General features: G+C 40.5%; 2 protein-coding genes and 1 non-coding gene across 5 annotated transcripts; all 3 read right to left on the bottom strand.

Annotated features, from left to right (window-relative positions):
• Nucleotides 1-4,757: 4,757 nt before the first annotated feature.
• LOC140888936 (probable amino-acid acetyltransferase NAGS1, chloroplastic) lies at nucleotides 4,758-21,627 on the bottom strand. Of its 2 annotated transcripts, none has more exons than XM_073296631.1 (10): nucleotides 21,330-21,627; nucleotides 7,859-7,946; nucleotides 7,458-7,663; nucleotides 7,140-7,291; nucleotides 6,329-6,743; nucleotides 6,101-6,198; nucleotides 5,828-5,939; nucleotides 5,584-5,743; nucleotides 5,435-5,507; nucleotides 4,758-5,374 (listed from the first exon to the last, which is right to left on the bottom strand). In XM_073296631.1, the coding sequence occupies exons 1-10, from the start codon at nucleotides 21,600-21,602 to the stop codon at nucleotides 5,224-5,226; spliced, it is 1,728 nt and encodes a 575-aa protein (XP_073152732.1). In that variant the 5' UTR covers nucleotides 21,603-21,627; the 3' UTR covers nucleotides 4,758-5,223. The 2 variants fall into 2 exon arrangements, with proteins under 2 accessions (XP_073152732.1, XP_073152731.1); XM_073296630.1 differs by lacking the exon at nucleotides 21,330-21,627 and adding an exon at nucleotides 8,166-8,661 and having other exon boundaries at nucleotides 4,760-5,374.
• A 364-nt stretch (nucleotides 21,628-21,991) lies between these two features.
• On the bottom strand, nucleotides 21,992-25,916 carry LOC140891538 (uncharacterized). Of its 2 annotated transcripts, none has more exons than XM_073300066.1 (10): nucleotides 25,685-25,916; nucleotides 24,842-25,058; nucleotides 24,334-24,491; nucleotides 24,054-24,199; nucleotides 23,713-23,775; nucleotides 23,563-23,625; nucleotides 23,246-23,407; nucleotides 23,050-23,156; nucleotides 22,595-22,713; nucleotides 21,992-22,491 (listed from the first exon to the last, which is right to left on the bottom strand). In XM_073300066.1, the coding sequence occupies exons 1-10, from the start codon at nucleotides 25,767-25,769 to the stop codon at nucleotides 22,232-22,234; spliced, it is 1,380 nt and encodes a 459-aa protein (XP_073156167.1). In that variant the 5' UTR covers nucleotides 25,770-25,916; the 3' UTR covers nucleotides 21,992-22,231. The 2 variants fall into 2 exon arrangements, with proteins under 2 accessions (XP_073156167.1, XP_073156166.1); XM_073300065.1 differs by having other exon boundaries at nucleotides 21,994-22,491; nucleotides 23,533-23,625.
• Nucleotides 25,917-25,945: 29 nt separating this feature from the next.
• On the bottom strand, nucleotides 25,946-26,019 carry TRNAT-AGU (transfer RNA threonine (anticodon AGU)). Its single transcript has one exon. It is a non-coding gene; the product is annotated as a tRNA-Thr (tRNA).
• Nucleotides 26,020-26,620: the final 601 nt, after the last annotated feature.

Raw genomic sequence — 26,620 nt, 5'->3', positions numbered from 1 at the left:
CAACAGAGGCATAATTTTCGAAAAACACTAGGGTTTTCTCTCTAGTGGCCGCCGCCCCTCTCCTCTCTCTGTCAAAAAAAATCCAGCCTGTGAATTTTGAATTTGCAGTCTGGTTTAACGGATCAAATTCGTTAATTTTCTTCGTAGAAACTTCTGATAGATTTTCTAGTGCAATCTATCAGAGGGATTAAACTTCTGTTCGTGGACCTGATTGAAGAATTGTTCGTCCATCAGTTCCTGGGATATACAACAAGAGCAGAGTTATTTGTTGGTGTCCATAATCTCGTTTCGAGATTCAAGGTAAAAATTTAATTGTTATTTAATTTTTACACGCACAATTTAATCGTAAAGTTTTGATACCCATGATATGGAATCGTTCCATATAAAATTTTAAAACTTCCGCTGCACCGAGTATCAATTCAGATTGATCTGATCACCCTCCACCACACAACTTGGATTAGCCCCTAAAGTAACCTCCAAGAAAGTAGAAGATGGATAATTACGTAATTTGAAATTTGGGCCACTATTAATGATATGAATCCTTAATGACATGAATAGCAAACACGATTATCGAAGAAAATTGTGTCCTCAATTCAATAACAAAATATTTGAAGTGTTGTCCCGATCTTGAAACAAGTAACTGATATGTGAAGTTCACCTCCAGTTTAAGAAAACTAATAGCAAATAATCACGATAGAAACAATCGAATTAAAAAGAACATTCAAAGAACTAACGCCACAAAGTAAGAACTTTGATAAGTTTGATTTTTGGATACACAAAGCAAAGCCTTGGCAAATATTCTACAGAGAATTTTTAAGAAAAACAAAGTTTGATAATCAATAATTGAATAATTTTTTCCCTAGGTTTACAATATATAATAAAAGACAATAATAAGTTTTCTAGTAGAATAAAACTCCAAAATTAGGTAAAAACTCAAGAAATTGAGCGATACACACTAAAACATGCCGAATTGTGTGTATGCACGGACCTTGGAAGGGGGTCCGTGCCTATACATGGAGGTATGCACGGACGTGGCACGGGGTCAGTGCATGGTCCGTGCCGGGGTCCGTGGGTTGGTCCGGGCATGGATTCGTAGATCTTTTCATTCTCTTGATCACTAAACACTTCAATGATGTTGAAATGCCCTCCAACTTGATTATCATGCCTCTCAAACCCTTCAAAACTTTTTGACACTCTTGTAAGCACTTCGTGAGATTCTTCTGCCATGAATCCTTGAAGCGTCTCTTTGAAATTTTTGATCCGTCCCTTGTCATTGGCCCTTGCGGCATCTCTAGCAGATCTCATTTCTTCTTAACTTGATTACTTCAAGAGCTATCCATGAACGCATCAGTTAGGATCAAATGCTTACCACTAAGTCAAAAGTTATAGTTGTTAGTCAATGCACAACTTTATTTCCTTATACTTGTGGAAGCGCAAATGAGCCAAGTTGTTCAGCTCATGAGTCCAGGGAAGAGCATGTCTTACTGCTGGTGCTATCTCATATCTTTTTAAGATTAATCTTATCCATTTTCTATCGTCGGTCTTGTCCCCAACAGAGACAATATTACCCATTAAGATCTGATATCCCTATTTTACGACCCACCTAACCAACGAGATCAAGAAGCACAACATCATAAGCTTGATGCATTAGAGCTTCCTAGGAGGTCACTCGTCCTAGCACTACTCTCAACTATGCGCGCTTAACCCAACATCACCCCAAGAAGTATATTCATATGCTTCTTGGGAGACTCGAACCTATGACCTTGACTCTGATACCAGTTGTTAGGATCAAGCGCTTACCACTAGGTCAAAAACTATAGTTGTTAGCCAAAGCGCAACTTTATTTCATTATACTTGTGGCAGCATAGATGGATCAAATTGTTAAGCCCATGAGTCTAGGGAAGAGTGTATCTTACTGCTGGTGCTGTCTCATATCGTTTCTAGATCAGTCTTATCCATTCTGTATTGTCGGCCTGTCCCTAGCAGAGACAATATTACTCGTTAAAATTTGATGTATCTATTTCATGCCCCCACCTAGTGAACCAGATTAAGCAGTGCAACGTCAGGAGCTTGATGCACTAGAGCTTCCTAAGAGGTCACTCATCCTAGTACTACTCTTATTTATGCAAGCTTAACCCAACAACCACTAAGCTTGAACCATTTTAAGACATCGCATACCTCATTGACGTAAACCGGCCTTATCCCGCCAAAAAGAGTACATCATATGCTCCAACTTCTCACACAATAGTAAGGGAAGAAGAAACATGCTCATCACATAAGCGGGTAAAGCTTGAACCACTATCTTAAGAAGGATCTCCTTTCCCGCTTGTGACAGCCATTTATGTCTCCATCCATTCGTACGCGGTCAATATTTCTCTTTCAAAAAAGCAAACACTTCCTTCTTATTACGACCAATCACAAACGGAAGACCCAGATAATCCCCATGATCCGTTGTATATCTCATCCCAAGAGTTTCACATAATAAATTTATTTGTTTCATTAGGAAGATTATGACTGAAAAAAAGAGATAATTTAGAAAATTTTATCATCTGTCGAATGCCATCTCATATCTTAGACAATTTTTGGCTCGGTTGCATTCCTCTTCCGTAACCCAAAAAACAAGAAACTATCATCCGCAAAAAAAAAAAGATGAGATATTGCCGGAGCAGTGCGGGCCACCTTAATCCCATGAATATTACCTTGCCTTGATTCAGCCTGTAAAAAAGATGAAAGACCCTCATTACAAAGCAAAAAACGATAAGGAGAAAGATAATCTCTTTGGCATAAGCCACGTTGTGGAGTAATCGGGCCAACTTCATAAGTCCAGGTATTTTTTATTTATTTGAATTAATTTTATAAAACTTAGAAACATAATATATGTAATGTCGGTCTCAATTTTTTCATGCAATATTTGGTATTTAATTTTTTCTTCTCTTCTCTCCATCTTGTTTAAAGGCTACAAAATAAAAGGTGTTCTTTTATTTTATTTTTTTACTCTCTTGAAAGATATTAAATTTTTTGTGAGACATTTTTTTAAAAAAAATTCCATTGTCATTAATGTTTTATTACGGGTTTTTTAAAATAACTTTCGTTGTTTCATTTATTTTTAACATGTACTCGAGAGAATTCTTAGTATTTTGAAATATATTAATTTTTTTATTTTTTAAATGTGTAATTATATTGTAAATATAGTCATAATTATGCTTCATAATATAATGAAAGGTGAAATTATTAATGATTGTTTTTTGGTGTATATTGAGAATCAAATTTTCGAAAAGTTAATATAGTTTACTTGTAGTTGTAGACGATATTCGTGATTTGCAAAGAGAATATTTAAATTCTAATAGATTCGAGAAATAATGATTTATTTATATTTTTTTATGATGAATGTTGATGTAATATTTGATATTAATATAATATATTTAAAATTTTATTGGTATATATAATAAATATTTGATCTTTCTCGAGTTTGATATTGGCCCTGGGGCTGTAAACGAGCCGAACCTAGCTGAACTATAACAAAATTTTAGTATTCGAGTTCAAGCTCAAGTTCGAATTGAGATATTCGAAGTTCGGTTCGAAGCTCGAAATATTTTTAATTTTCGGCTCGTGTTTGATTCGATAGAGAGTTCGAGTTCGATTCGAAAATAACGAGTCAGTTCGCGAACTTTCGATAAATTTATTATATTTTATATAATATAATATATAAATATATATATATATTTACTATATTATAATTGATTAACTCATTAGAGTAACTAACTTTGGTCATTTTAATAGATTTCCAAATTTATCCTTATAATTCTTTCAAATATATTCAATAATTAAAAGGTAAAAATGTAATTTATGATTAAAAAACTTCCACATCTTATCCCCACTATCCCACTATCTTAATTTTTAATTATTATTTTTATAAAATTATATTATGTGCACATGCAATGCATGTGCTTAGTGTACTGGTATTAAATAAAGGCTCGCGAGCTTTCGGACAATAAATTTTCGACTCGAGTTCGGCTCGACTAATAGTTCGAACATGTTCGAGTTTGGCTCGAGTTTGAAAAATTCGAATCTGAATCGAATATTTTTTCGAGCCGGATCGAAAAGTTCGCGAGTCGGCTTGGTTCGTTTACTGCATCGTTAGAAGAATATAAAATTTACCCTAAAAACAAGAATTAAGGAATTATTTTTAAAAAAATAAAAATTATGAATTGCTGGACAGTTCACTTGATCATTCATTTTATACATTTTTTTTATCCGAAAAGAGAATAAACGGGAATGATTTAAAAAAAAAAATGAAATTGCTATCACATTCTCAGTCTTAATAAATAAAATAAATCATATACAAACCTGCTCGGTATAGGGGATAAATTCTAATTTTTTTTAAAAAAAAATTGAAATTGCTATCACATTCTCAGTCTTAATAAATTAAAAAAAATGATATACAAACTCGCTCGGTATCGGGGATAAATTCTAAATATCGTTATTTTTATTTAAAACCTTTTTCTTAACTCTCTTGATTTTGGCTCATGCTATATTTTCTCAACACCAATTATTTATTTGTTTCTTGATAGATTTAATTGAACTCTTTACAAGGGTAATTCGTTTCTTTATGACATGAAATCCACGATCACTATATTTCAACGTGGACAGAATAAATCACAGACCATCATAATGACTTATAAATCACACTAACCAAGTAAATCTCAATGGACAAACACTATCCAATAGACTCTGCCTGAAAAATGTCAAAAGAGTATCAAAATCATGACATTCATTTTATTATTATTGTTTTTAAAAAAAAAAATAGAATACAGTAGACCAAAACAACTAACATCCAATGAATTGAGTTGGATTGGCTGATTTAATCAGTGCAATCGGTAGCGAAATTCGCAGATTGCTCACAGGCGTTTTCCCGACAATTTGGAATCAGAATATACAAATTTCGAGTTGAATGTATTCAGAGCCACACTATCACATGTATTTTGTCCAGATGCAAGAAATTTTCGAAGGGGAAGCAACTTTTCTGGCAATTTTAGTAATTTTATCCTAAGCAAGGCCCTCATTGCTAGCTAGACCACATACTTTGGTTGTTCCATCAAACAAATGAATTCAAACTTGGTGAAGTCGTGTTGCAAGGCACAACTCGGTTATAATAAACTATAGCTCACTTGTCATAGTTTTATCCTCGCTGTATTGCAGTGTATAGTTGAGGACAGGGTCACATCATGGGAAAGAACGGCTCAAGCGTATACCGATCGTATCAGGTGAGATCCTCTTCGTGTAATACTTTGATCTACGCGTTAAATTTATCTTTTTTCTTCTGGGTTCTGGTATGTACTCGATGGAACACTCGCAGAAGCCTCGTCTTACAAACCTGTCAAAGATGAAGTGAGAAAACACATGGTGTTAGGATACCTGATTCAGAAATACATACCAATCTTCGGTCCGTGTGGTCAGTAGGAAAAGCATTTGCAGTCCAAGGGAGTATGCCTTCTTCTCGATATAATCTGCAGACTCATGTCATGTCATCAAAATGATTGAACAATGCCAACTTGATATGGAAAAAAATATATGGGGCTTTACCAAGTAATTTGTCTCCTTGTCCTTGTCCACGGCACTCGGGAGAAACAGCAATAGCAGCTACCTCTCCACTCTTTTCCTCAAAGAAAGGGAAAAGTGCGGCACAAGCTATAATGTGACCTTCTCTTTCTACAACTATAAACGAATCCAATGCTCCTAGTAGCTGCCATGGAAAGTATATACTGATCAAAGTGTACGAGGACTAATTAAGCTGTTTCAAAAAAATATAAAGATAACAATTATTAACCTCTTCCTGAGACCTTTTTATCAATACACCAGAATCCTCTAAAGGTTCCAAAAGTTGCTTGATTCCTTGAAGATCGGTCACCTTAGCCGTTCGCATCCCTTCATAAAGATCGCTGCGAAATTAATACCATGTGTTAGCAGAAGAAAATCACCACCAACATATTGGACCCCAGCTTTACTGTTAAACACTTTTTTCTATAGTTTACCCAAAAAAGAGGGTTCCTTTCAAAGGCATCCCCTATAGAACACAAATGGTATCCAAAATGTGGTTTACCTTGCCACCATTGTGCCTACACCATCTCTTTGAAACAATTCCTTCAGTAACACTCCACCAACTGTACCATCCAGCAGATGGACTCGTTGAACACCTCCCTGATAACATATAGAATCATAATTATAATTATAATTAAAAAAAAAAGTTAATAGGGATATAAACTAACTAATAAGTGCATCGTCTAAACAGAGCAAACAAAGGATGCAGCAGCGAATTCTGGAGGCTTACTCGACAAACAAAGGCTGCAGCTGCTAATTCTGAAAAGTAACCATTTAAGCGACTCAACCTCTCTTGCCCTCCAATAGCAAAACCTTGTTCACGGGTCCAAAGCCCATTTCCATTATCAAAGCCAACACCATTCTGAAATTTTGGAGCTTCATCGAAAGCATTCCAATTTGGAAAAGAAAACATATTGTTCGAATCGTCGTGCACAACACAGGCCGCATCTTCTTGCGCAACAGCTTTTACATAATTTGCAGCTGTCTCGCTTTGTTTAGCTCGTTTACGTATTAACATGTCCGCATCTTGAAGAGTTAAAAACCGGATAAGCCTTCCGTGCTCATCCAGGATTGGTCCATCTATGATACAAATAAGTTTCTCCGCTCCGAGAGCCAAGGCAGATGCTGTAGCAACTTCATAAGTACTGCAATATTGAAAAACAGGTACTGATATTAGGACTCATTTGCTCATTGGCATCACCAAAAACTATGTAGTAATATAAATATTAACTCAAACGGCAGTCAAGTCAAGAAAAAGAACCAGCAAAAGAGTTTCAAGAGCACATATTTAAATAACTTGAGCGTTTCAGTGAAAAAGTGAATCAATAAAGAAAAATTTCTATAACTCAATCAACCACCAAATAGAAGCACAGGCAAAATATCGAGAAGCCAACCCAACATAGAAACCAAATTAGAATATTCGTCTATCATGGATATAAATAAAATAAAATCAATGAGGCCAAGTGAAATAAATTAACCTACAAATATATTATGCAGATGTAAACAAAAATCCCAACCAAGAGCCACATAATATAGCATACTTGCAATTTAATACTTCTCCAGAGCTTGAATAACCAAGATTGCTCAACATCACTATGCAGTCTTGATCAAGCCTCTCACGAATGCGAGGGACATCTATTTTCTTAACTTCACCAGTCGAAACATAATCAACTCCCTCCACAACTCCTCGTCTCTGCCAAAGGAAGAATATCAAATTCCATCAATACAAAACGAATGAAACTCAAGTTGAAAACTCACTCTAAAAGAATTTTTAAACAGATTGCAGCACAACATATAGCTTAATATTTGATACAAGACTACAAGTCGGAAGCTGGAGAACGGAGACCCAATATCCACACCTTAGCTGCCAGAAAATTACCACTAGCAACACTGACACCATCATACCACCGGCTATTGTCACCATGCCGACGGATACCGCTCAATGAAGGTCCAGGAGATAGCTGAGCCTCAATCATACTACAAATCCTTCCAGCTGCATCCATTGCAGCCCTGAGAGAATCAGGGTCTGTTATCCTGTAGCTACCGACATATTTGGGTTCCGATCCTAAGACAAAACATGCAAATTTATATTTACCTAAAGCCAAAACAAATACATATTTGCACATCGGCATGAACCAATTAAAACATTTTCCAGCCATGAATAGAGTCAAAAAGCTTTCATGGTCAGCAGTAAACCAAGTCAAGCATTATGAATCTTAATTTTAACCAGGATATATGATAAAATGTAAACTTGGCTCACCTCTTTCAGCCAGAAGCCTGTCGATTTGGACATGGGTGCCAGGAACAAGAACAAATTTTATTCCTAACCCATGAAGTAGAGAAATATCCTACAAACAAGGCTTCATAGATCAGATAACCCACCATCACAAATCCAATAACTAATCCAGCTAACTAATAAACAAAAATGCAGCCACAGCCAATTGACATAGCACCACGTGAAGTCTCCAAATAAATCTTTTGTCCCAGAAGTTGTGAATTGAAGCAATACCACACACCAACAGCTCATACGAGATAATAAAATTAAAAAGAAAGAAAATATATCGTGCCATGAGAATAGCATCCAAATGAGGGCTGTCAACGATTTCAGCAGATATCAAAACAACGAAAGTACTCCCTCTGAAAGCTATAAAATACGGCCACGCCTCGCGAAAGAAGTTCACGACCAACTCATCTTTAACCGAACTAGTCGTTTCCATTCCCGAGCCCTCTGTTTCTCCCAACACGTTAATCTTGTTTCCGCGACCATTGTCCCAAGAAGACGAGATTCTCGCCGGTTGAATTCCGCCAACCTTCTTAATGATCCGAAATTTGTCGAATCTCAGCCCCCAAATCGAGCAAGGAAACGAGAATGATTCTCCAAGGCGGTGATAGTTTAGAATTGGAGTACATAATGATGCTGACATGCTATCCACAGTACCCGATCCTATGTGAAATGCATCCAAACCCTACTCTAAATTGTTGCTCTCATGGGCATTGGCCGGAGGGTTCCGTCGGACGCATATCAGACTAACCTATTTTATTCCGAGTTTCTATTTTCATGCCGACAAGTAATAAAAAGGGAATACAGTCAAAATGATACGTAAGTTTGTTCATTTTATCTTTTGGTTTGTAAGTATTTAATTTTGAGTTTTAGTCTTATTAATTAAATTATAATTGGTTTTTAATCCTTTCTTCATAAAATATTGATGTGACATTAGAAAATGCTGACGTGACAGTTAAAAATGCTTAACTGACATTAAAATGATGATGTATATGTTGTGATATTAACAATTAAAAGCTATTTTTTGAAAACCGGACTGTACCGATCGGTTCAATCGGTTTGACCCGAAATCGGTCACTAATTTGATCCGAAGAACTTTCAAAAATCGTTTTAACGATTGAAACAGATCAAAAACTAAAAAATTGGTTTTTCGATTTTTTTTTTTGAAAAATTAGTTTTTTTTTATTTTAAAACCTTAATTTAATATTTATTATATATATACATGATTATTTGAAAAATTTTCTTTATTAAAAATATTATTTATTAATATTAGAGTTTATAATTTTTTTTAATATATTTATGCAGTTATTTAGTTTCAAACTACGATAAATATACATTTCTATTTATATAAATTTTTTAGGTTTTCATAATTTAAAATATATTATTAATTATATTATATTATATAAACGATTTTCAGATCCGACAATCCAGTTAAAACAGTCCAACCAGTTGGACCGTTTTTTTAAATTAGATCAGTTTAATCATCGGTCCGGTTATTTAAAAAAAATTTAAATAAAAAAGGACTAAAAACCAAAATATAGCTAAACTTACAGGGTCAAAACCCAAAATTGAATACTTACAAGACCAAATCACAAAAGAAGCAAACTTACAGGACTATTTTGGCTATTATCCCTAATAAAAAATAAAGGTTATCACAAGTTATTATAATTTAATAATAAAAATATATATATTTTAAAGATAATAATATATGTATTCAGTTTCCTACTATTCCCAATGAATTTAAGTTTTTTTCATATATATTTATATATATTTAATCCAAGTTTGTGTTTCTTTAACGTTCATGCTTGCGTATCTGGATTTCTAGTTATGTATATTGAACTTTATAGTATAATATATAATTTGAAAAACAAAGAAGCAGAAATGCAAATAATTTATTTTAGATATTACGTTATGATATCCTGGTAAAATAACCCAGGGTAAGAAAGCCCGGGAGGGTTACGAAGACCCGGGAAGTCTTGGGATTCCGGGAGATCGAGAGGAGCCCGGGTAAAAGCATGGGAGCCGGGTACCTAGGAATAAGCCTTCGAAAGGTAGCAAAGGAAGGAAAGCTGGTGGGACCTGGGCTATTCTACTCTTAGGGCCAGGAAGCGGCCACGTCTACTTGGAGTATTTCAGGTTCTAAGCACCAAATCATTACTAACCATGTTCCAAAGAAATGGGCTCTTTTCTGAGATTACAGGGTGTCTAAATCACACGTGGTAACCATCCCATCACCCGAAAAGCTGTCAGTAAGCCCATACCCAATAATCATTGATGACCCGGGCGGACGAGTATAAAGACTAGGCTCGGGCGCCTGGCCTAGGTAACTTTCAGAATCTCTCACTTATCATTATCATTTCCACACACACTCACTTTCTTAAACATCATAAGCTCACTCCATACATTTTAGTCTGACTTAAATATCGGAGTGGCGACGCCGAAAACCATTCCGGCTCCCCACTTACGAGTTTCCTTGTTTTTCAGCGTGCAGGCTTCATCTCCAAACAAACGAGGAACTCGCCTGCTATTTTACCCGGGAATTTACCCACCCTCGGGTACCCATTTTATGATAATCGCATCATTGGCGCCGTCTGTGGGAAAGTGAGTTCAAGGCGTAGATATGACCATTATTGATAATCCAGAAGGCTCTCATCGAGTAATTGCCGCAATTCAAGAGCAAATGAACGCTATGGTAGACGCTGTTGTACAAAGAATCTTGGCCATACAACAAGAAGAAGGAAAGGATGGTCAAGGGAAAGAGAACGAAAAAGTGCTAGAAGGAGGAAAAGAACAGGAGCCGAGGCCTGGAAAAGAGAAGAACAAAGAAAGCATACATTTAGAACGGGAGGGGAACTCACATGCTGGGTCTACAAATATCACTATGGCGGGAGAACTGAAGATGTTGAAACAGAAGATACAAAAACTGGAGAACACGGACCCGCGGGAATTCTCGCGGGTCAAAAGTTTGGGCTGCCCTTTCTCCCAGATCATTGGGGAGCCATTGCCGGTCTATTTCAAATCTGCCAAAATCAAGGAGTATGATGGCAGCACCGATCCGGAAGAGCACGTGACTCGATTTTAAAATGTAGCCATGTTACATTGTTATGGCGATCAAATCAAGTGTAAAGTATTCTTGACTACCTTGGTGGACTCCGCTCAAAGGTGGTTCGAGAACTTGGAAGAGGGTAGTGTTAAAACTTTCAAAGAATTTAGGGAAGTCTTCTTGCAACACTTCAGCAGCAGCAAGAGGTATAAAAAAACTACTCTCAGCCTCTTTGAGATAAAGCAGTTGGACGAGGAATCTTTGAGGGCTTATATTAAAAAATTCAACATGATAGATAGCCCTAGAAGTACCTGTGTGTGCTCCGGAAACCAAAATCACCGCTTTCACACAGGGACTTAGAGAAGGAGAATTCTTTCGGTCTTTAGCCAAGAGGGCTCCCCGATACTTTGAGGACCTCTTGACTCGAGCCAAGAAGTATATCAATATGTAGAACACCCAACGACAGAAGAGAGAGAAAGGCAGGAAGGAAGGACACAGGGAGAAGGGAAACCAGGGTAGTCAAGGGAGGAGAAGGCAGGATCAACCGGGGAGGCTTGCAACCTACGCTCCTCACAAGATAGCCCGGGATCAAGGGGTTCATCTGTGTGAGGAGAATTCCCAACCAGTGCCTCCGAAAAGACCAAAAAAATATTGCTCGGTGCATCAAGTAAAAACCCACGACACCAGTGAGTGTCGGAGGCTCATAGTAGAACCAAAACGGCCTATACCCGAGGAAGCAAGACAGGTGGAGAAAAAGCATCGGGGACTCCCCTGGGCGCCAAGGCCTGTCGTCCCACGGATCAATAGGCCAGACCCCCCAAAGGCCCGGGAAGTGACACCTTGGAGGCCAGACAAAGAACCCCGAGAAGGATCTTCCAAATGAGTGATTAACATGATTTCGGGAGGATCTACGGATGGGAATTCTAATAGGGCTCGAAAATCTTGGAGTAAAAGAGAAATTATGGGAGTAGAGACCCGAAGGCTAGATCTCTGCCCTGTCATTACCTTTGGGCCGGGAGATTTAGAATAAGTATGCTTACCTCACAACGACGCTTTGCTCATCCGGGCTCGAGTTGCTAATTATGATGTAAGAAGAGTGTTTGTGGATTCCGGGAGTTTTGTGAATGTCATCTTCCAGGAAGCATTCGAGCAAAAGGATTTGCAGGGGTGTGAGATCAATCCCGTAAAAACGTCTTTGTATGGGTTCGCTAGACATACCGTCCGGCCTAGAGGGGAAGTGTGGTTACCAATCACCTTGGGATCGGGTGACATAAAGAAGACCGTCATGGCTCTCTTCACTGCGGTGGAAGCCTCATCTTCCTACAATATTATCTTAGGGGAGACCGGCCCTAAATGCCTTTATGGCTGTCGCCTCTTCATATCACCAAAAGATCAAATTCCCGGTGGGCAATCAAGTTGGTGAAGTAAAAGGAGATCAGCATTTTTCCCGGCGGTGTTATGCGGATACCGACCGAGTGGACAATAAGAAAGCCCAGGGAAAGGAAGGAAGGGACGGTTCTAGGAGGGAGGAGGTATCCACAGTGGGAGAAGTGAAAGAAGAATATGAGGAGGTGGAGTTAGTGCCCGGACAGTCGGGGAGGATTTCCAGGATTGCTCGTGGTTTGGAGTCCGCTTTGGTTAAGCAGTTAAAAGCTTGACTGGCTCAGAACATGGATGTGTTTGCCTGGTCTCCCAAAGAGCTGACTGGAATCCCGGCTCACGTGCCTGAGCATAAGCTAAATATCCTCCCGGGATCCCGACCTATTAAGCAAAAGAAAAGACACTTCGGGACAGAGAAGGACAAGGTCATTGCCGATCAAGTCCAGGAGCTGCTAGAAGCAGGACACGTCAAAGAGGTACAATTTCCTACTTGGTTATCTAATGTGGTGTTGGTACCCAAAAATACAGGGAAGTGGAGAATGTGTATTGATTTCCGCGACTTGAACAAGGCCTGCCCCAAGGACTGCTATCCTCTGCCTCGGATTGATCAATTGGTGGATTCTACTTCCGGTTTTGAGCTGCTTTGCTTTATGGATGCTTATCAGGGATATCATCAGATCCCTTTAGCTCGAGAGGATCAAGATAAGGTCAGTTTTGTTACATCTGGAGGAATGTTTTGTTATGTGGTTATGTCTTTTGGGTTAAAAAATGCAGGAGCCACATATCAAAGGATGATGGACAAAGTTTTCCAAAGCCAATTGGGCAGGAATGTGGAGGTATACGTGGATGATATTTTGGTGAAGTCCCGGACCCGGGACAATTTTATCTCTGACTTGGAAGAAACTTTTGGTACCTTGCGAAGGTACGGGGTGAAGCTTAACCCGACTAAATGTGTGTTCGGTGTTAAGAGTGGAAAGTTTTTGGGATTTGTAGTAACCGAGAGAGGAATAGAGGTGAACCCAGAGAAAGTAAAGATCTTGAGGGAGATGCCATCACCCTTATTCATCAGGGAGGTGCAGCGGTTGACCGGGAGAATCATCGCCTTGTCTCGTTTCATTGCTCAGTCTGCCCATCGAAGTCATCCCTTCTTTCAGGTGTTGAGGAAGGCTCAAAGGTTCGGATGGAGTGAGGATTGTGAACGAGCTTTCCAGGAGTTGAAGGAGCATCTGGCAAATCTGCCCATCCTGGTTAAACCCGAGCCCGGAGAAAGGTTATGGGTTTATATTTCCACAACAGAATATGTCGTGAGCACGGTGTTGATAAAGGAAGAGGGAGAGACCAAAAACCAGTTTATTATGTGAGTCATGCTCTGAAGGGGCCAGAGATCTGATACAGTGAAATGGAAAAGATGACCCTGGCCCTCATCCTGACAGCTCGAAAGCTCAGACCTTACTTCTTATCTCACCCGGTCACGGTCTTAACCAATAGCCCTTTGGGCTGGGTTATGACTCATCCGGATGCTAAAGGCCGATTAGTCAAGTAGGCGATGGAGTACGACGTAGAATACAAGCCCCGAGCAGCTATCAAGGCGCAAGCTATATCTGACTTCTTGACTGAGGTTATCACATTTGGCCAGGAGGATATGTGGAGAATTTTTGTAGATGGGGCCAGCAGTTTGGAAGGAAGCGGGGTAGGCGTGATCCTAATTTCTCCCATCCAGGAGAAAACCAAGGTGGCAGTAAGGCTACCACCTTCTAAATCTAACAATGAAGCAGAGTATGAGGCAGTAATCACAGGTTTAAAATTGGCCCGAGAGGCAGGATCCGGGCATGTAATTGTGTATTCTGATTCCCAGTTGGTAGTGCAGCAAGTCCAGGGAACCTTTAGCATTAGAGAAAGAAGATTGCATGAGTATATGGGGCTTGTCAGGCGACAAGGAGGGGAATTTTCTAGCTGGAGCATAGAGCAAATTTCCCGGGAGCATAATTCTGAGGCAGACACCCTAGCCAAAATGGCAGCATCTCTGACTAGTATTGATATCCGGGAGGTGATACAACAGTCGGGCTCGGTGATGGCCATAGGAGAAGGAGTAGAAGAAGCCTTGGAAGGATCCTGGATGACTCCCCTCATCGGTTTTTTGCACAGGAATCCTTCTTGAAGAAGAGGTACCGGCCCGAAAGCTCAAAAGACAGGTAACTCGATTTACCCTGATCAATGAAAAATTATATCGATGATCTTTTCAGGTCCCCTTATTGAGATGCATGTCCAAGGAGGAAGTGGGTTATGTACTTCAGGAAGTACATGAAGGGTGCTGTGGAGATCATGGAGGGGATCTGAGCTTAGCCCGGCGTACTTTGTTGGCAGGATACTGGTGGCCTATTCTACAGCAGGATGTCCGGCAGACAGTCAAAACGTGTGAAGGATGCCAAAGGTTTGGGAGCTTTTCTCGCAAACCAGCGGCAGAGTTGCAGGCGGTGTGGGCGTCTTGCCTTTTTGATCAATGGGGTCTAGATATCGTGGGGCCTTTCCCTATGGGTCCCGGGAAAAAGAAGTTCTTGCTAGTTGCAGTGGATTATTTTTCTAAATGGGTGGAAGCTGAGCCTTTGGCAAAAATCATTGAAGGAGCTGTGTTGGGGTTTATCTGAAAAAACATTGTCTGCCGATTTGGTTTACCCCGGAAGCTCGTCTCAGACAATGGGAGGCTGTTTCAAGGACGGAGAATAAAGGATTGGTGCGCCGAGATGAGAGTAAAGCAGGCATTAACTTCAGTAGCCTACCCCCAGAGCAAGGGGCAAACTGAAGTAGCCAATAGGACAATCATCCAATCTTTACAGACTCGACTTTTTGGTGCTTGTAAAAGTTGGGTGGAAGAAATTCCTGGTGTACTTTGGGCTTATCGTACTAGCCCAAGGACAGACATAGGAGAAACACCTTTCAGCCTGTTGTATGGGTCTGAGGCCGTGTTGCCGGTGGAGATTGGACAGATATCCTCCCGGGTAAAAGCCTACCAGGAAGGAGAAACTGTGGTCCGGACACAGGAGCTAGAATTGATTGAAGAAAAAAGGGAACGGGCCGCTATACGAATGGAAGCTTATCGGGGCAGGATAATAAAGGATTTCAACCAAAAGGTCAAGTCCCGAGAATTCCAGATAGGAGACCTGGTGTTGAGGAAGGTTAACCCAGCAGGAGAGGTAAAAAAGCTGGAAGCAAAGTGGGAAGGACCTTACAAGATCGTTCGGAGGATAGGAAGAAACGCTTGGTACCTGGAAGACAACCAGGGCAAGGTCCTACTGAGGCCCTGGAACACAGTGCATCTTAAGTCTTACTATTCTTAAAGCACCAGCTGCCTTGTAAATTATGTTTCTTCCTGTTATATGAATAAAAATACATTTTGGTCAATTGTAAGTATTTTAAGCCTATGTTAGCCCCATGGCATACAAAGCCCGTGGTAATTCACGAGCAATGTAAGGACAGGTGATCCACCACCCTGGCACCTCAAAACCCAGGTGATCTACCACTCTGGTACTCAAAGCCCGTGGTAATTCACGAGCAATATAAGTCCAGGTGATCCACCACCCTGGCACCTCGAAACCCAGGTGATCTACCACCCTGGTACTCAAAGCCCGTGGTAATTCACGAGCAATATAAGTTCAGGTGATCCACCACCCTGGCACCTCGAAACCCAGTTGATCTACTACCTTGGTACTCAAAGCCCGTGGTAATTTACGAGCAATATAAGTCCAGGTGATCCACCACCCTGGCACCTCGAAACCCAGGTGATCTACCACCCTGGTACTCAAAGCCCGTGGTAATTCACGAGCAATATAAGTCCAGGTGATCCACCACCCTGGCACCTCGAAACCCAGGTGATCTACCACCATGGTACTCAAATTATGTGGTAATTCACGAGCAATATAAGTCCAGATGATCCACCACCCTGGCACCTCGAAACCTAGGTGATCTACCACCCTGGTACTCAAAGCCCGTGGTAATTCACGAGTAATATAAGTCCAGGTGATCCACCACCCTGGCACCTCGAAACCCAGGTGATCTACCACCCTGGTACTCAAAGCCCGTGGTAATTTACGAACAATATAAGTTCAGGTGATCCACCACCCTGACACCTCGAAACCCAGGTGATCTACCACCCTGGTACTCAAAGCCCGTGGTAATTCACGAGCAATATAAGTCCAGGTGATCCACCACCCTGGCACATCGAAACCCAGGTGATCTACCACCCTGATACTCAAAGCCCGTGGTAATTCACGAGCAATATAAGTCCAGGTGATCCACCACTCTAGCACCTCGAAACCCAGGTGATCTACCACCCTGGTACTCAAAGCCCGAGGTAATTCACGAGCAATATAAGTCCAGGGGATCCACCACCCTGGCACCTCAAAACCCAGGTGATCTACCACCCTGGTACCCCAAGCCCGCGGTAATTTTCGACCGTTTTAATAGGGAACTCTTCCTGGGTGACTATAAAGATAATTGTCTTCAGAGATGTTATTATGAGCAAATGAGCAAGGCAGAATGCAAAATAAAGACTTCTAAAAACAGAGTTTGATATTCATTGATAAAAGAGTCATAATATGTACAAATACTGGAAACAGCCTAAAAACTTCTAGAAGAAAGCTGTCTATCTGCTAAAAAGAATAAGATCTTAAGCCCGAGGCTCAGACAGGTTTGCCCCTTCCTGGGGTTTCCCCTCCTCGTCCACAGGCCCGAAATATAGAGAAGTAATGGCCTGGTTGAAATTCGGAATCCCTTCCTGTGTTAGACCAGCTGCTTCATATTGAGCTGAACAGAGGTCGAAGCCCTTGGCAAAAAATTCGAAGGACCTGTCTATCACCATCTTCTCGAACTCCTTGGAAGACAGGAAAGACTCCTTCCACTCAGCTTCAGAGCCCGAGCGCTTCTCTAGAGCTTGGGCAGCATCCAAAGCCAAATAATGATGCAGGTCCGCCTCCGTGCGTGCAACTATCAGCTTGTCATGCATTATCTCCGCGGTTGCTTGAAGCTTCTCCACCTCTTTCCAAGCCAAGTCTTTTTCCTCCTGAACCAGGAAAAGCTCCCCTGTAATCTGCTCTAACTGAGCCTGGAGGGATTGAATTTCAGTAGAACGGCTATATTGGAATTCGGCTAGTTTTCGCCTCCAGCTCTCTTGTACCCGAGCCATGTCCGCCCGGGAACTTTCCAATGATCCTCGAAGAGACTGAACCTCTGCCTCGTGAGCCTCTTCCATTCTGGCCGCCTGTGTACGGAGTTGGGCAATTCATTCCTCAAAGGAGCCGCACCTATCACTCTCCCTGACAAGGCTAGCATTAGCCTCATCTAAAGCGTTAGCTAGCATACATAAGCCCTGCATCCAAGAAACCCCCATTGATTAGAGTAGGAAATATAATACCTTTTTTAGTATAAAATGATAAGGGTCTACCGTATAAGCATGCGAGATACCCTCGGAGAGTTTGGAGGTGACACCACAGGCCGATAGTAAGGAATGGTCCTCGGGAGATAACATGCTCTGGATACGGGTCACTTTGGAAGAAGCCGTCCCTGACAGGAAGAGAGGGAATCGAGAGCCCCAGACAGTAACATCCACCCGGCTACCCCAGGCGCCGCTGGCTTGCTCACCACTAGGAATAGGCACCTCCCAACCCGGCGCTTGAAGGACCACGGAGGAAGGTGGGGCAACTGGAGCCAGGATCTGATTGGGAATGACTTCCTCTGAGTCACTCAGATCGATCATCTCAGGTGCCTGGACGGCTTTCCTTTTGCGTTGGGAAAGCGGTATCTCATCTTCTAAATCCCCCAGGGACAGGGACATTTGGGCTCGAGATTCCAGCTGCAGTTGGGCCAATGCCATGGCCCGGGTCTCCGGAATTTCGGCATTCCCTGGTAGAGACAGAGGAGCCGAAGGTGTTGGCTGGATAGGAGGAGGGGTGGAAGCTGGTAGCAGACGCAGAGGATTATGTAGGAGAGTGCGGTTTTCCTCCTCCATCCTGGCTTTCTTCTTCCTCTCAGCTAAGGCTTGAGATTTTTCTCGGGCAGCCCTCCTCTCCGCTTCCCGCCGGGCAAACTCTTCCCTTATCATATCAGACGAATCTGCACTAAAAGAAACACATGAGTACCAATGCTTAAAAAATGATCAAGGAAGAGTAGAAGAAAGGGAATCAAGATTGTTACCAGGTTGAGCCCCCGGGGCACCGTATGCATCGATCACCTGATTCAGAGGATCTTCCACCCGGGTACCCAACCCGTAAGCAATCATGTTCTCATTGGTTAGGAGGACGGGAGAAGAAAAGTTTTTTCTTCCGACTAAAGCTAGGCTGCGAATATAGGGCTCCTCGACTTTATAATGGCCGGGAAGCTCAGGTTGAGGAGGGAGACTCGATATGAACCCTGTCCTAAAAGGGAAAGGAGTGGGGGGTTGGATGAAAAAATATCTTTCCTTCCATCCCTTCAAAGAAGAAGGGATATAGGAAAGGAAGCGGGCGTTCAGCCGGGCAGCCAAAGAAAAAGCCCCTTCATTGAACCGGCAAGTAAAAAAATAATGAAGAATAAGAGGAGTAATGGCTAAGTTATGCATTTTGAAAAAAATATAAGTGGAGGCCATAATTCGGAAGGAGTTCGGGTGGAATTGGTTAACAGGGACTCCAAAAAAATTGGCGACTGCCAAATAAAAAGGGGGAATGGGAAATCGAAGACCACCGCGAATTTGGTCTCGAAAAAGGTATAACAGTTGGCTGGGGGTGTATCGGGAGTAATCCCTGGTAGTGGACGTAACAAGGAGTAAGATGGAGGAATTTCCCCTGAGTAGCGCAATTCCTCCGCAGCCCCTTGAGACAGGGTGCTAGGGAGATAAGTGTACCACCCCAGGGCAGATGGGGCAGACGCAAGGAGTTTAGGGTTCTTCACTTTCTTTTTTCCTTTTTCCTTGGGGTGAGAGGAGGCAGCTGCGGAAGGTCTGGATGGAGGGCGAGAAGATTTCTTAACAAGGCGGGGGCGGGAGGGAGAGCTGAGGCGGAGCGAGCATCGCTCGAGCTGCCATTTGCCTCCTCGTCTCTAGGCGAGCCTTTGGAATTTGCCCCAGAGGTAGAAGATGTACCAGTAGACATGAGAAGAGAAAGAACTTACAGGATAAAGAGCAAATAAGGGAGTGCAAGGAACGAGCGACAGATGCTTGAGGAGAATTTCAAGAAACCATAGAACAATTGCGCAATAGGGAATACGATGAGAAGAGGAAGGAAAGGTCACAAGGATTAAATACTCGTAGATGCCAAAACAATCTGGGCCGTGTATTTTGAAATGAACGGCAGCGATACGCGAAGCGTGCTCAAGAAGTTGAAACGACCTTTGACAGGACCTCTGACACACACACTACGAAGCCGTTAGGGATGACGTCAGGCTTGTACTTTACCCGGTGGTGATATCCTGGAAAAATAACCCGGGGTAAGAAAGCCCGGGAGGGTTTCAAACACTCGGGCATAAAAAACAAAGGCACCACAATGACACTAATTCCTCGGGACAGCGGAGCAGGTCCTAGCTTGACTATTTTTAGAAAAAGTGGTGATATCCTGGTAAAATAACCCGGGGAAAGAAAGCCCGGGAGGGTTACGAAGACCCGGGAAGTCTTGGGATCCCGGGAGATCGAGAGGAGCCCGGGTAAAATCATGGGAGCCGGGTACCTAGGAATAAGCCTTCGAAAGGTAGGAAAGGAAGGAAAGCTGGTGGGACCTAGGCTTTTCTATTCTTAGGGCCAGGAATCGGCCACGTCTACTTGGAGTATTTCAGGTTCTAAGCACAGACCAAATAATTCCTAATCACGTTCCAACGGAATGAGATCTTTCCTGAGATTACGAGGTGTCTAAATCACACGTGGTAACCATCCCATCACCCGAAAAGCTGTCAGTAAGCCCATACCCAATAATCATTGATGACCCAAGCGGACGAGTATAAAGACCAGGCTCGGGCGCTTGACCTAACTTTCAGAATCTCTCACTTATCATTATCATTTCCGCACACACTCACTTTCTTAAACATCATAAGCCCACTCCATACATCTTAGTCTGACTTAAGCATCGGAGTGACGACGCCGAAAACCATTCCGGCTCCCCACTTACGAGTTTCCTTGTTTTTCAGCGTGCAGGCTTCATCTCCAAACAAACGAGGAACTCGCCTGCTATTTCGCCCGGGAATTTACGCACCCTGGGTACCCATTTTATGATAATCGCATCACGTTAAAAGTTAAAACCTTGGTCATAAATCACGATTCACAATCGATGTTTCATCACCGAGATCTGAAACCACGATTGTTATTTCCATATCTATCTATATTCATATATAAAGTTTGAGGACAAAAAACTCGTGTGAAGATAGTTTTATGAGTCATTAAGGAAAATTATTTTTTTTATGTTAAAAGTATTATTATTTTTATTATAAATATAAGTAAAGTTGACACGTTCTCGTAGATAGAGATCAGTGAGATTGTCTCACAAGAAACTTACTCGAGCTTGAGACGTCTGTACTAACAGTTTTGGTCCGTCAAATTGCACATCTACGATATAAAATACTCTTTCATTTTTATTGATAAAAAATAAAGAAATCAAAATCAAAACTACATTCTTTCTTCGTACTCTATCACCAACAATTTAAAGTTATAGGAATCGCTTACTACCTATATTTCTTTCTTTTTTTTATTTTTTGTATTCCTCAATTTTTCATACACATTTTTTTTGAAGATCAATTTTTCATATACATATATGATTTTTGTTTATTACGTTAAACATGTATCACGTGTACCAAAATTGCTATTATTTCCGACTAAAGAATATTGCAATTGCAACATATCAACATGAACATTAAATTTACTGAAGTGGTGGACAACATTAAACCATCTTTTTGTTGTCTCGTGCAAGTGGCAGCATGATATGCCAACACACACACAAATCACCAACAGTGATTCAACTTTGATTAGCCTGTATTTTAATATCTGGAAATTTCTCTACGCTGAACAGAAAGGCATACCTGGAGGATGGAAGGCAAATACGGGCCATCAACAATCCCACTGGACAGCGCCACCACAATTGTACAACCTCTATGTGCCACAAAATACGGCTGCGCCTCCCTCATTGCCTCCGCCCACGTACGGCCGCAACACCTGACCGGGGAAACATGTCCCTTCTTATATTTCCCACCATAAGCAAATCCAATTTTCCCTTTTAAATCTGCCCTTCCGAATTTGTTATCTTCATGGCTCGGGAACTGAAGAAACAGACCCAATGGCTTAGCCATGCACATGTTTTTAATAGTTGAAGGTAGAGAAAACGAAGATGGATTTCTGAAATGGAGAAAAGCAGGTGACTTTGAGAGCATATAAATGGACGTACGTGTTGATGCCGTACATGAATTGAATAAACCCTGTTTTTGGGGAATATACCGACACAATGTGATGTGATGAGACCACACTGTGGTCAATCAAAATCTGCATCACTCGCCAAGTCACAACTCGTGACAAATGGAAATATATATATATATATAAATATTCCATTTCCATCAGATCCATAGATTTTTGCATTTGATGTGTCAGATCAATTGTGAGATTGGCATTGAAGTCAAGTTCTACATTATGGCTACAATTAGGACAAGATCACAATTATAACATGCTTAAACTTTTGACACAATCATCCAACTGAGTCGATAAATTATAGGAATTCAGGTGAATTGGCTATTATGCCATTAGGGGGGGGTTAGGGGGGGGGGGGGGGGGAAGATGAACATTAAGCAAAAAATCATCGTGTACACTATTTTTTAGTAATCAACAATCAATGGGTTAGCGAAGCCTAGAGTGGACAAAATACGAGGAGTTGACCAAACATATCACCACTCTAAAGTACAGAATAAGAGCCAACTTGAATCAAGACGAATCTTCAAAACCAACCGAACCATCTCCGGTTCTTGTCTTCAACGTCTTCTTTCTTTGGAGCCAAAGTTATCCTATCTGCATGAGCGACGGCCCACTTACTAAAATCTGGAGAAGAAACAAGCCCTTCCAGCGCTTGCCGTGTGGACTCCCTACCGAATTTATTCCATTCGGCCTCGGAAAATTTTCTTCGATCAGGAGTGTCGTGGAACGTAGAATAGAAAGTCTCTGCATTAGACAATCTTGTGGGCGACTGGCTAGTTGAAGCTGAGAACATGGAAAAACTAATATTTCAAGAAAACTGGCATACGTTAAATTTGATGATTCAGTTTGAAGGGAAGAATATTTGAATTCCCAAGGAAACTTTTACCTTGACTGGAAGAATAAGGAGTTCTGTTCAAGGGTTTGGAGACGGATGAGATGTTGGCTGGTGATGTATAGGGATCAGGTGATTTTCTGTGATTGATCTTTTCGACTCTTGACAACTTTCTGCAATATCGTTTTGGAACAATCAAACATCACAGGAAAGCACAGAGCATGCAGAACACATTCTCCTTTGGTTCAGACTATGCTACATAGCATGAAATTCAATGCATTGCATAGTTCCTATACAGCATATATAATCTAATGGTCTATGCTACATAAAATGAAATTTACTAAATATAGCATAGACTTGAACCAATTTTATCGAGGAAAGATGGTTAATCCCATGCACGAAGACTTCCAAATTCCATAAGACACTACCACATTTTAAGTTCATCAATACCAGTGTAACCAAATCTTACCAACCAATAACGGATGCTCATGCTCGTTACATAGACTTACTTATAAACACGACGAACGACTTTTGGGTGTATCAATTTTTTCAACACTGAGGAGATGAAGATTCCACACATCAATGCCTCTGCTGCTAACAAAGGATCTACAGAACTCTGAAGCATACATTATTGAGCATTTTAGCACTCTCTCAGCAAAGAGAAGATAATTTTGGCACTCAGGTGCTACTAAACAGAAAAGGGACCTGAAGAATCATCATAGAGGAAACAATCCGGATAGCCCAAGTAACGAAATGAGAAACACCTATGTCAATGGATCCATCCTCTGTGAGCACAAATTTGCGAACCACCCAATAACCCAGCCAAGCTCCAAAAATTGTTACAAAAACCAACAGAAATAATACCATCTGCATTATATAGACAGTGTATGTAAGAGCAATGGCTGTATTCCACTGCCACGAGAGAATCTAAATGATGGAAGATTCAAGATTGTGCGGAATCTGAAAGAAATTGATATGAAAAACTTACATACAGGATCATATATGTCTTCAGAAAGTCCAACCTCAACAAGTAGTGATCTAAACAATCTAGGCACGTACTGTAGAAAGAAAGTTCCAAGTCCAACCTGAATAAAGATTTATATAAAAGCACACATCATCAATCAAATTAACAAAACAGAAGAATAGGATGTTTTGATTTTTCATATACATACAAGGCATGAGTATAGGAAAATCGCAAGTGAACTCTTCCGACCAGTGGGAAGAAGCTTCATACCCTGTCAAAGAACAAGAAAAATGCTGGAAGGAAATACAATGAAATACACGGAAAAAAGAAAAGAAAACAAAAACAAAAACAAAAACAAAAACGAAAACAAAAACAAAACAAGATTAATGCATCTCCATGCAATATAAATTAATTGTGCCCATGAGATTCTAGGACTTCTAGCAAACCACCCACTCAGTATACATTCAAAAAATTCTTCTTAAATCTTAATCCCGGGGTCTTTTGCACCAGTAATTAACATACACATGCATGCAAAAGTAAAAGAAAAACCTGGAAAAGGACCATTAATGCCACAAGAAATACTCCTACTGCCATGGCACCACTATAGTAGAAAATTAAAGATTCACTTAGCCAGGAAGCAAGAGCCATCATCAGTATCCCCCAAAACAGGAATATTACACGGTACAAGAAAAATTCTGCAAAATGAGGGAGTGTCACTAACCAAAAGGACACAAAAAAAAAGAAAGAGAAACTGAAACAGCTAACAGAAGACCAAGACTGTGGCAGTAAAAATGATTTCAGAATCAAAAAAAAGATTACCGAGACAAACCTTCAGCAAGAGAGACCTCAAGGGTTTCTGAATAAGATCCTCCCATCCTTATATCTAAGAGCTTGTGATCAAAAGGGGACATTGATTTAATCCATAATCCCTCAGTAAACATTTCCCATTTGTCTTGGGAGCACATTGCTATCCCAAGAGATAAATTCCTGCGATGTATAATTTGAGCGATAAAGTCTGTTTTTAGGAGACAGCACACAGATACACGAGGCGCATACACATCTTAACATATAATATATGAAACGGAAAATGAAAATGAAAAGTAAAAGTAGACCGAAGTAAAAGGAAACAAAAATGATGGCTGTTTCTAATCTAAAGGAGATTCATGTATTATATTATTGAATACAATAGTTGCTCAGGACCTCAGCAGCATCAACATGCTTCACAAGCACTTATAATTCATTCCGAGTAGATCCGGACGAGAGAGTATAGTTATTAGGAAATAGAACACTAAGTTATCAACTTAATCCAAGTTCAGTCTGCTTTATACAAAACTCACCTATGGAAACACATCTCAATACTTGGAGAACGACCACTCGGGTTGGCACGTGAAACTTTTACCTTCACAGAATAGGCAAACTTGTTCAAATGATTAAGTCTTGGCAATCCATGAATTTGAACTCTCTCACATTTTACTTTCGTTCCAGGCTTCAATCCTGGAGACTTTTCTACGACCAAGCTTGGAGATAGATGCAACGTTGTATTCTCAGAAACAACTGCAAAACCAAAATGTCCGATATTTCAAGAAAGGCAAATGTGCGTCAATTGTCAAGAAAGAAATAAATTATCAATGTTCTTGATACCCAGATACACAGTCTTCCCAAAAATTGAAATTATTCCATATTAAGCTTTTTGGCAGCAATTTGTCACTGGACTATTTCCAACTCCATTAGACGGTATCTAAGAGTTTAGTAATAAATTACAATGTGCTCATCATAAAACTCTTACTTGAGATATAGGATACAAAACCAGTGTTCCATTATGAGCTAAATTCCCGGGAGCCAAAAATATCGAGAACTCAAGGGCTCAATTAGTCAATTATGGGAGGACAGAAAAACCCTACTTCCGAAAAGAAAATTAATAACTTGCAAAAATATAATCTTCACACTAAAACCCTAAAATCACAAACCACAAATACACAAATTGAAACTAAATCGATCAACATTGTCACACTTCAATCTATAATCACTATATTTATTTTTCTGTTTAAAGCCCCGTACTCCAACAACTAGCTCACGGGTGTCGAATCAATTACTTCTCGCGGAAAAGCTACTTAAAAAAAAAAGGAATCGTTGAGTGAAACGAATCAGAACCTCAGCAGTGGCAAGAGTTTTACTTTTACCTAAAGAAAATTCTGTAGCGGAGCTGATTGAAGGCAACACGAGCAGAAGCCATATAAAGAAAAGTGATGGAGTTGCAACGGCCATAGCTTCAACCAAGTGAAGATGACATTGAAATAAACTTGGCTCGTCAGCAAAAAAAAAAAAAATTATACAAAATCTTTTACGTTGTTTGAATTGAAACAAACCCCGGGTTGCCTACAAGGGTTCAATTGCCAGTAAAACATAAAAACAAAACGATGAAGCTAAAAAATTTATTAATATGCTCTCGTTGAGAGTCGAACTCAAGACCTCCCGCTTACTAAACGGGTGCTCTAACCAACTGAGCTACGAGAGCTTGTTTGCAAGTAATTTCACTTTACCCAATATATATAAATACAAATGTGTATCACCAGCGTAACGACAAATGTCTGGCCCCGAGGTGATTTTTGTTGGGATCCCCTCGTCCTACTACGTTCTTTCGCTTTCATTACTTTACTATTATATTTATTGATTATTAAGACATTGTATTGTTTCCCCATTTCTTTGGGGCATACGTAGTGCAATCAGCCAAAATATTACTCCAATCTTTAATTAACACCAACTCTTTTCTTTTTCTTTTATTTTTCCGTTTTATTTTACCAACGAAAATTAAACATCCTCATTATGAAGAAGCGCAAATGGTCATGCTCTCCTCTCTTTTTCACGCTTCCCAAAGCCGACGAATCAATGAGCGGTCCCAATTAACACCACCAATATTAATGCGCATTGAATCACCACCATTCCCTCCATTTTTATGTGACATTTGCAGAGTTCGTACTGCTCCACATGCTTCCTCACATTCCATGTCGCCCTTTTACCTACTAAGGGGGATACACATACACCCCCTCAATATCATCTCCATACAATATCTTTCATTTCCAATCTTACATTCATTCTTTTTAAAAAAACAAAAAAAA

This window comes from Henckelia pumila, chromosome 3 (genome assembly GCF_033568475.1).
Source record: "Henckelia pumila isolate YLH828 chromosome 3, ASM3356847v2, whole genome shotgun sequence".
Classification (NCBI taxonomy): domain Eukaryota; kingdom Viridiplantae; phylum Streptophyta; class Magnoliopsida; order Lamiales; family Gesneriaceae; genus Henckelia; species Henckelia pumila.
This window is presented reverse-complemented; position numbering and strand designations above follow the sequence as displayed.